Source organism: Carassius carassius, chromosome 8, assembly GCF_963082965.1.
Source record: "Carassius carassius chromosome 8, fCarCar2.1, whole genome shotgun sequence".
Lineage (NCBI taxonomy): Eukaryota > Metazoa > Chordata > Actinopteri > Cypriniformes > Cyprinidae > Carassius > Carassius carassius.
Genome location: NC_081762.1, coordinates 10,914,759 through 10,924,873, shown reverse-complemented (window position 1 = coordinate 10,924,873; position 10,115 = coordinate 10,914,759). Strand labels below are relative to the sequence as shown.

Sequence of the window (10,115 nt, the reverse complement as noted above, 5' to 3'; positions counted from 1 at the left end):
TGTTGTCCGCTAAAATGATTACATTTTAAACAGTCCAGCTGTCAGACTGAAGCAGAGTAAACGTGGTTGTTTGTTACATAGTTAACACTTATAGAGTGAGCCATGTTAAAGCAGATCTATGGGAATAAGAATTCAATTCATATTTAATGTGAATCAGCCATTGACCAATTTATAAGTTTCACCCTTTCAATTCATCCTTTAAGTTTCATTGAGTTCCAATAACAATAAAAAAAAGGAACCCACAAACATAAAAGGTATTAAACAATAACAAGGCAACCTTAAAGCAAGAGTAAGTTTATTCAACTTTTATTTTATTAATAACAAAAAAAGATGCCAACATCAAAATCCAAAATATATATACAAAGCAAACCCGGAGTACAGTGATTAGAAGCTCTCAGACTATGGTACAATACAGACCACAACTCCCATGAAGCCATGGGAAATTAGGAAATAAAACACTTCAATACAAGTCAGTCAGAGTTGGTTTCTAAAAGTATCAGACGAATAAGCTACAGTTAATAAATCAAAGCCCCCTACAAGAACCAAACCTCTAGGAACAGTGTTGTAACACTGGATAAAATGAGAGAGCTTTGTGTTCAGTACAACAATACCCATGACTTTGCAAACCTACAAAACAAAACTCAGTGAACTGGTGTGAAATAGTGCTGGGAAAAATAGAAAAATGCAGCTTGAGTGTGTTCACAGTGATATTAATATTCCATCATCGGTATAATTTTAAACAAGCCAAGCATCCTGTGACCTGCTGTGACTTACAGGGCTCCGTAAAATGTTATGTAATTTTAGAATTAATGCAATGATCTCTTAACTGCACCAACAACAAAAAACAAAACAAAACATGAAGTTATGGAAGTACAGTGATAATGACCGATGAAAGCAGATTTAGTGTAAAAAAAAAAAGGTGAGGGAAGCCACTGTACCCTGGTGCTCAATAACCAAACATGTGCCCTGAATGTGAAAACCCCAAAATAAAACTGGTTTAACCGTGAACACTTGCCAGCCTAAATAAGTAAACAAACAAACATTGGTTTAAAACAACAGACTGAACAGTCAGAACAGTTACCTAAATGCATACAGTGCATCACCAACAGTGAGTCAAAACTTTAAAATAAGCAAACGTAAAATATAAATATGTATTTGTGAGCTTAAAAGTGTCTTAAAGATATTTGGCCACGACAAAAAGAAAAACACAGACAATACAAATAAATGGGTGGAATAAGCCAAAGCAAACCATGCTTGTCAAATGTTTCAGTTTGTGGATGTGCAAGGAATTAGGTTACAGTATGATCAGAAAGGTCATTCCCTCAATATACACCTTCACCTCACACCCAGGCTGACCCTATCTGCAAAGATGTTTGAAAGCACAATGAAGTTCATTGCTTGATCTCCATCAAGTTGTTCTCCTCTGCTTCTATAGGATTCTACACTAAGACAAAAGAACAAAAGGAAACTGTTGAAGTGACTCAAGACTTAAGACTGTATCTTCATTTTAGGTGCACAAAAACTTACCAAGGAAAGAAGTCTGTGCTAGTGCGGAAGGCTACAGAAGGGTTAGCAAAGTCTGGACTCCGCAATCCACATAGTTCTGAAAGAGAATCACACATACACTCTTCTTATATTGATGAGCCTTTCAATTTTAGTATACTTTTTCCCTTCAGTATGCAATTTTCATATTAAGCCAGCACTGCCATCTAAAGGCCAACCACAGAAAAACAATCCAATGTAATATGGGTCTTGTGGCACATTGTCATAGGTGTGATCGACAAAGGACAAAAAAGAAGGAAAATATGGGGAATAAATAACATCTTTATTTGCCTCTATATTTTTGAAAGGTATCTTTTCTTGTGTTTTTGTTCAGCCATTTTGTCAGTGCTTTATTATAGACTTCTATGATTGCTAATTCACAACAGAAGACGATTAGGTTGAACGTTCAGAATACGATTCCATAGGTTATATTTCAGCACGAATTTCGCGAATGGACAGCGACTCTTAAGTAGCACGTAGAACGCGTTCATGTCAAGTAAAGTTTTTGGGAAAAGCGCGTGGAATTGTGGCGAGCGTTTATAACCTTGCACGTTGAGAGCGCTCTTCAGAGCTAAGATACATTGTTATCGGGAAACTCGACCCAGATCAGATTTAAGCATTCATTAAAGTGAATCGGTTCACAGGAGTCATTAGTTCGCAAATCAGACGAGTCATTAGTGGACAGATATGCTCCGCGCATATAACGTTACTCCCAAATATATTTTTAGGTCGCACAGATTAAATTTCAGGAGCATATGCGACAAAAATGTTGGCAATTTCGAGCGTTGTAGAAGCTGCTAAACTTTCTAGCTAGAAGTAAGCAATAACCAACATGGCGTTACTTTGCTAAGTTAGCCCAGAATCATTTAACATTAATGTTATGGAATCATGACAAAAGTGATCAATTGATTGGTCAAATTTTACTAGACCTGCATATAAAAATGAAAGACAATATATTGGATTTGCTTACATGAATCACCCGTGTTCACGGTCTTCGTCAGTCAACTGAAGCTGTTTACGTGAGTAGATGGTTGGGTGTGTGCGCATTCAGAACGGTGCGCGTACACTTTGAACTTCAATCGTGACAAATTATTGGACTACTGGCGGAGTGACATGACGAAATGATTCAAAAGGCACAAAAAACGTTGACAGGGGTGAACGATCATTATGTTTACCAATACCCGACCCATCGCAACCGCCTACACCCAACCCCCCGCCGCACTTTTTTTTTTTGCTTGATTTACGAGACCATCATTTTCAGGTCGGAAAAGCCGGATTTCCGGAAGAATCACACCCCTGATTATGATTGACATGTATCATAACAAAGATCATGTTCTGAGGTAGCTACTCAGAGCTACCATTCACACTCGTGCAAGTCAAACAAACTATGATAGTGGATCTGGTTCACTGCCAGAGATCACATCACTAATATCTCACGGTTTCATTTTTGAATCAAGTTTCACTTTCACTACAATTTGTTAAAATACAATTGTTTTAACTTGACATTGACATAAATATTGCTATTGTACATAAAAATGTGCTCAAAGTAATAATACTAATGAAAAAAAATTAGGAAAAAACACAAGTGAACTTTTCTGCCACAAATAAAACAACAACAACAAAAAAAACCTGATTGCAGAGCATTTTAGCAAATCTCTGACCTTAGGAATTTAGCGCAGACAAAAATAAAGCCTGTGCTTATTGCTACACTGCACTGACATTATTAAAATGCTAGAGGCTGCTGTCTTTGGACTAGCTTACACACACTCTTCTCAATTTAACTTAATTTAATGGGTAGGGCAAGAACACTGGGCTAACTAAAGTGGTTAACATCTTTGTTCAAATTCTACTGGAAGCAATTACAATATATCGGTGCATCTCCAAGGATAAGAGGACAGTATGATTACTCAGGGTTTTAAAAGAAATTTTGTATTTTAACAATGCAGCATTTTTGTTAAATACATTTAAAACAGTCCTACTTTGTAATATTATTTTAGTTTACAATAAAATTTTATTTGAATATAAAAATGTATTCCCATGATGGCAAAGCCGAATTTTTAACAGTCTTTACTCCAGTCTTCAGTGTCACAAGATCCCAGAGAAATCATTCTAATAAGCTGGTTTGGTGCTCAAGAAACATTTATTTCTAGAATTATTAAAAAACTTAATATTTGTGTGAAAACAATGAATTCTTGATAAATGTTTGAAAAGAACAGCATTTTTTTGAAACAGAAATCTTCTGTAACATTAGAAATTCTTTACGGTCACTTCTGATCAATTTAGTTAAAAAGTCTTACTGGCTGCAAACTTTTGAATAAAACAATTTTTGTGTGTTAACACGGCATTTCGAGATGCAATCTCAAACAATCCAAGTTCAAACTATTATGCTCAGTTCCTTATTTACCAACCGAGAAAAAAGGGGAGTGGAGCTGACCTGATTGACAAGCCTCGTCCTCTGCTCTCCACACCACTGTGGCACGGGATACTAATACACACAAACAAAAACCCTCACAATGGTCAATCACTATTACATCCAGAAAAGAATGTGTGCTTCTGTGTGACTGTACCTGGTATGCATATGTGGTCTGTGCATAGTTCATTGGCACCTGTGGGACAATAAATCCTGGAGGACTGGAGTATGTGTAAGGCTATGAAGAGACAGGCATACAGGGAAAACAGATGATATTTTACAATCTTTGGAACGTGCAAAATTTTTACTCCTTCACATGATGTTAATATGCAGTGCATCAGGGTTTGTATGAACGTTGTATAGCTACCTGCATGTACTGATTCCCTCCATTGAAGACAGGTGAGGGCGGGGCCAGGCCTGAGGGCGGGGCCAGGCCTGAGGGACAGCAGCTGCAGTACACATATGGGCTGGGGCTTATCCACTGCGATGGACCCATCATTGGAGAGCACACGGAACCTGGAAACAAGATTCCAACACATTAACTAATGAAATTACACAAGATAACTATATTATTGCACAAGTCATTTAAAAAGATCTGAAATTGAACGTTTATAAGTACAACTGTCTCCAATCAGTTTAAAAACGCTATATATAAATATAGCTATTCCATGACTTTTTGCACAGGTTAAACAGACAGTGAAGTGCAAGGACTCACGAGAATTTCGCTCTTTCATGATGGCAGGTCCCAGTTTGAGTTTCTTCCCTTTAAAACTGATCGGCTGCTGTAGAAGAATTGTAGTAGTACAAGACGTTAAGATGCCCTTATAACTTCAAAACCAAGATGAGAAAGAGAGAAGACTTTCACAGACAAGTGAAAATGACCTTACATCAACGATAGTCTGGATATCAACATCCTCACTGAAATAAACAAAACCGTACCTGTGAGAAAGAAGATGTACAACTAATCAGAGGTGGCAGGTAAAGACATTTTTTAAAGCGGTTTCCAAGAAATATTCTATAAAAGGATAGTTTACACATGACAATTCTGTCATTTACTCATCTAGAACTACTTTTTGAATGGAATGACAGTTAATGATCAAAGAAGCATTTGACACTTGATACAACGCACAATTGTGATCGTCTGGCAAAATTTGATTCAAATTAAATGAGTTCAGAAAATAAGGAAAACGCTATATACAAGTTTATACAATAGACTTGTAATGACCTATTAGAAAATAACTCCTAAACAACATTTTAAGCTTGTTTTTTGGTCTTAGCTGGTATCCAAGCCTTGAAAGTTGATTTAGCAGGCTGTTTTTTTTCTTAAGGATTTTAAACACTTTTTAGTCATGCTAACTACATCCAACTTAAACCAACTAAGACAAGCATAGACTTAATTTGAAAAGATTATTTATTTTTTTCCCCTAGCAGGGCGAATTACAACTCTTACTCACCCTTTGCATATTCCTCCTCGATAAGTGATGATTTTCACTTCTTTTACAGACCCGTACTTGGCGAAGAACTCTCTGATCTCGTTCTCATCCACCTGATGGAAAAAGTGCCAGTTTGGGGAGTAGATACACTATATGGACAAAACTAATGGGTCACCCTCCTCTAATGAACAGCTTTGACTACTTTAGTCATTTTCATGAGTATAAATGAGTATAAAGAATTGTGTGCTTCTAATTTTATAGCAAGAATTTGGACAGGACTCTTTTCTATTCTAACATGACAACACCTCTGTGTTAGGGTTGGGTACCGAAACCCAGTACCAATATGGCACTGGTGTGCACCACACCGAACCAAACAAGCACACAGATTTCGGTGCCTCTTAAATGCCTGAACGATCGATTTAAATATTTGTCTTGGTTCTCCGAAATATACACATGAAGCATGGACGTCGCTAGGCTTTTTTAATGGGGCTTCATAAACTGTACACAAATTCGCGATCGCCTCAGAGTCAGTCCGCTTAAATGTCATATGAAATCGACGGCAGATCTGTCTTCTCTCTAGGGGTGGGCGGATCGATCTAAATATCTATAGTATTGATGCCAACACTGGTATTGGTATCAGATCGATACAATTGTAATTTAATCGATATTTTAATTTAAATATATCTCCTCTACGTTCATTATACTTTGCTCGTGTCTTCTACCTCTACAATCCTGAGCAAATGCTGCTTTCACATCCTGGCCCACTTTGCTACTCCTCCCCCTCCTGCTGCGATTCGTTGTTGTGTCGTCACGTGACTCACTGACACAACACGCCGAGGAGCAACGAACTGAGTGAGCGAAGCTGATAGCAAATTGAATGAGAGATCAGGATGGCCGAGAGAAAGAGAAGCGTTGTGTGGAGCTATTTTATGGCACTAAATGATAATACCGCAACTTGTGATACGTGTAAAAAGAGCATTCGATACTGTGGCAACACTACAAACCTATACAAACACTTAAAAACACATGACAAGGAAAATGCTGAGCTACAAAAACGAAGAAATGAGGAGGGAAATCCATCCACTTCCAGACATCCGGCACAGAGACAGAGGCTGTAAAGAATTCATTCTACAGTGCCTAATAACTAATAATTTTGTGGACTTCAATACATTGATAAAAAAATATTGACTAAAGAATTTATCATTCATTCATCGCAGAAATAATGACATACTGCTCTCCCCTACACAAAAGTATTTTTATTTTTTGTAAAAAGTATCGTATTGGTATCGGCAATACTGCCCCTATATGTATTTGGTATCAGATCGATACCAAATTTTGCAGGATCGCCCACCACTACTTCTCTCTGTCTCTCAGTGCGCTCCTCAATCGACAGACCGCGCGGAGCAGCACGAGCGGACTCAAACAGAAACAGAGGACACGAGGTGTGTGTTTATCGATAGATTGTTAGAATATCTGTATCTGTGCAGTTCTTTGTCATAAATACAGTTTACAAAAGGTCACGAGGGAGCAGTCGGTTTCTCATCTACTGTAAAGTTTTCGCTGCGTTCACCGCTCATCACACCACAGCTGTTTCCTCCAGCGACAATCGAGCCCTTAACACATATAATCATAGTTTAATTATACTTATTTAAATATACTTCATCTAATTATACGTACTTTATACATACACTACTGTGCAAAAGTTAGTCTTAGGCAGTCTGCTGTCAGACTGCATGTGCATTCAACAATCTCACTAGAATATTATTAAAATTAATGGCAAAATGAATGTTTGGCAATGTAAACTGATATGTCCTACTGACATACTAAAGTAAAAGATATAAATAACTGGCCTAAACCCCTTTGTGGGGTGAAAATACTAATGTGCCTAAGACACTAGGCTACTTTACAAATGACATGCTACTTTATAAAGAATGACCATACAGTCATTCACAGAACTGATTAAAGACAGAGACAGACAGCACTCATTTTAACTAAATATCAGAGTGATTGACTGAGAAACAGTAGAAACATTATGTGTGGTTTTGTATTAAATAATGACCCAGATCATGAAATACATTTATTAGCCTTAGAGTAAGCGAAGCTTGGGAAATGAGAGTATCCAAGGAGCGTGTGAATGCTTTGGATTTATTTAAAATCTTTTTAATGTTCTTTAATGTTATCCTTTTTAGGCTTTTTTTAAAGGTCCCCTTCTTTGCGATCGCATGTTTTAAACTTTAGTTAGTGTGTAATGTTGTTGTTAGAGTATAAATAATATCTGCAAAATTCTAAAGCTCAAAGTTCAATGCCAAGCAAGATATTTTATTTAACAGAATTCGCCTACAAAAAAAACGACTCGTTTGGACTACATCCCTCTAGTTCCTGCAGTAATGACGTCACCAAAACAGTTTTTTGACTAACCTCCGCCCACATGAATTTACAAAAAAGGGGGCCGTGGTCTTGTTGCACTCCGACGGAGAAGGAGGAAGAGCTGCGTTTGTGTTTGCCATGTCGTTGAAACGCTGTTACTTTCAAATCGGAGTCCAATCATCTTTGTTTGGCCTTCCCAGGCACGCTGTACTTGGAGATTAATGGTTAAAATTTATGTTGAACTCGGTTCCCGAAAATTATAATCCACATGTAAAACTACGTGCAGCACATTTTGCTGAGGACAGCTTGCTGAGGACAACTTCCTCAATCTCAATCAGTTTAATGCCGGATTCGCAAAAAGATTATTCTTGAAAGATGGAGAAGTTCCCTCTTTGTCTGGAGAAGGCGTTGTTTATGGACCACAAGTGTATTTTATTATTTAAATCGGTGCGTTTAACAGTTTCTGTAACTTACTACACAAAGGGCAAAGCTGTTTAGCTTTGTTAACTAGATGTTAGGGCTGTGCAAAAAAATGAATGCGATTTTCATGCGCATCTCGTCAGTAAAAAACGCTCCTGTGACTAGAAGTACATCTCCGGCACATGCTCCTGCCCACTTGTTTCTCAAAACTAGTCCAATCGCGTTCCCAGGAGGGCAGTTTGCTCTAAGCTGGTGTCGAATCACAACACAGGAACCGCTGGCCCTGTAACGTATTTCTGAAGGAGGGACTTTATAGAACAAGGAAGTCATCAGCCCGTTTTTATGACAGTGAAAACAGCGGTATGCAGATAGGTGAATTGTGTGAAAAATAGTTTTTTTTTTACACGCGAAACATGAACACATGTTATATTGCACACTGTAAACACAATCAAAGCTTCAAAAAGGCGCGAAAAACGGGACCTTTAATTTTATTTATTTTTAAAGAAGTATCGATTCAGGCACCGGTACCGTTTTGAAAGTATCGAAATGGTACCGGTATCAAATAAGACCCAATCGATACCCAACCCTACTCTGTGTATAAGGCAAGGTTCAGAAAGATTTATTCTGTCAGTATGGAAGAACTCGACTAGTCTGCACAAAGCCAAGTCTTGATCCCAGCTTAAGATCTCTGGTGTGACTTTAAATCCAGACCTTGAGTCAAAAAACTCATCACCAAACACCAATGACTTTATGAGTACAGCAGTCATTTTAGACACTTCCAAACTGTTGAATTATATTTCCATCTTTGTTGCCATAGTTTTGGAAATGCCCTTTTCTGTTCTAAAGAAGGGGGGTGTCCCAATACTTTTGGCAATTAGAAACTATGTATTGTAGGTAGAGTTTAGAATTGTACTGCACAAGTTTGAACATGCAAGGCCATAAAAACGGTCATTACCTTCATGTCAATCCCGCCGACGAACAGTGTGTTGGGCGTCATCTTGCCCTCAGGTAAAATATAACCGTTAGACAACTTCAGAGAGGACGGAAAGCCCTGACGGTGCTTCTGGATATCCTGTATGTATTGCACAACAGTTTCGGCTTTATATCGACACACATTATTAACAAGATAATGAACACGTATCATGTACAATATAGGGCTTCAAAAACAAGCGACAGCCACACATTTCTGAGATTCAAAATACGATTAACGTTACCTTTGAATACAATCCACATATGAGGCACAGGGGTAACTGAACGCCCTGATACATCTTAGATTTGAAGTAAGGCCACACGTTTTGTTACGTTAACGTACTTATTCCATAAAAAAAATACACCCCAAAGTCAGCCGAGATATTAACCTAAGTTAAATGAGTAAGTTTCAAATTGCTCGACACACACAAGGCCGAAACCGGCTCGATCTCCAACACGATCTTTCATGTTTCTTCATTAAGCAATCTGGGCATTTAGGCTTAAATTAGTTAATTGGACTAACATTTGTGCTATCCTGACAGATGTAACTTTAACGTTACATAATTTAAGTTAATGGCCGACGGTCTGATCTATCTAATGGCGAGTTTTGCCGCGCGCGAACTTTTTACAGCGATAACCTCGCTATTAATAACAGCGAACTTTATAGATGGTGCCTGAGAGATTAAGTTATCGAATATTATTACTACTTTTGTTACTTACCATATCTAAAACAATTAAAATGGCAAAATAAGTTAATGAAGTGAGTGGCTCGTTGGGTCTGTGCCTCTGGCTGGACTCGAGGAGTTGCATTAAAGCGCCACACCCATTCTCAGTCCTAATTGGAAAATAAACACCAAATAAGGCTAATTTTAAAGTTATTAATACTGTGAATAACATTCATTTTTTTAAAATCGTGAATCGGTCACAGCTCAAGCATTATAGATTGTAATTATTTCTAAAATAAGATGACAGAT

General features: G+C 37.7%; 1 protein-coding gene across 3 annotated transcripts; it reads right to left on the bottom strand.

Annotated features, from left to right (window-relative positions):
* Positions 1 to 290: 290 nt before the first annotated feature.
* Positions 291 to 10,004, bottom strand: LOC132145236 (deleted in azoospermia-like). Of its 3 annotated transcripts, none has more exons than XM_059556079.1 (10): positions 9,862 to 10,004; positions 9,128 to 9,244; positions 5,407 to 5,498; positions 4,840 to 4,891; positions 4,668 to 4,734; positions 4,320 to 4,468; positions 4,110 to 4,190; positions 3,977 to 4,027; positions 1,528 to 1,603; positions 291 to 1,444 (listed from the first exon to the last, which is right to left on the bottom strand). In XM_059556079.1, the coding sequence occupies exons 1-9, from the start codon at positions 9,949 to 9,951 to the stop codon at positions 1,559 to 1,561; spliced, it is 744 nt and encodes a 247-aa protein (XP_059412062.1). In that variant the 5' UTR covers positions 9,952 to 10,004; the 3' UTR covers positions 291 to 1,444; positions 1,528 to 1,558. The 3 variants fall into 3 exon arrangements, with proteins under 3 accessions (XP_059412062.1, XP_059412063.1, XP_059412064.1); XM_059556080.1 differs by having other exon boundaries at positions 291 to 1,439; XM_059556081.1 differs by lacking the exon at positions 9,862 to 10,004 and adding an exon at positions 9,387 to 9,561.
* Positions 10,005 to 10,115: the final 111 nt, after the last annotated feature.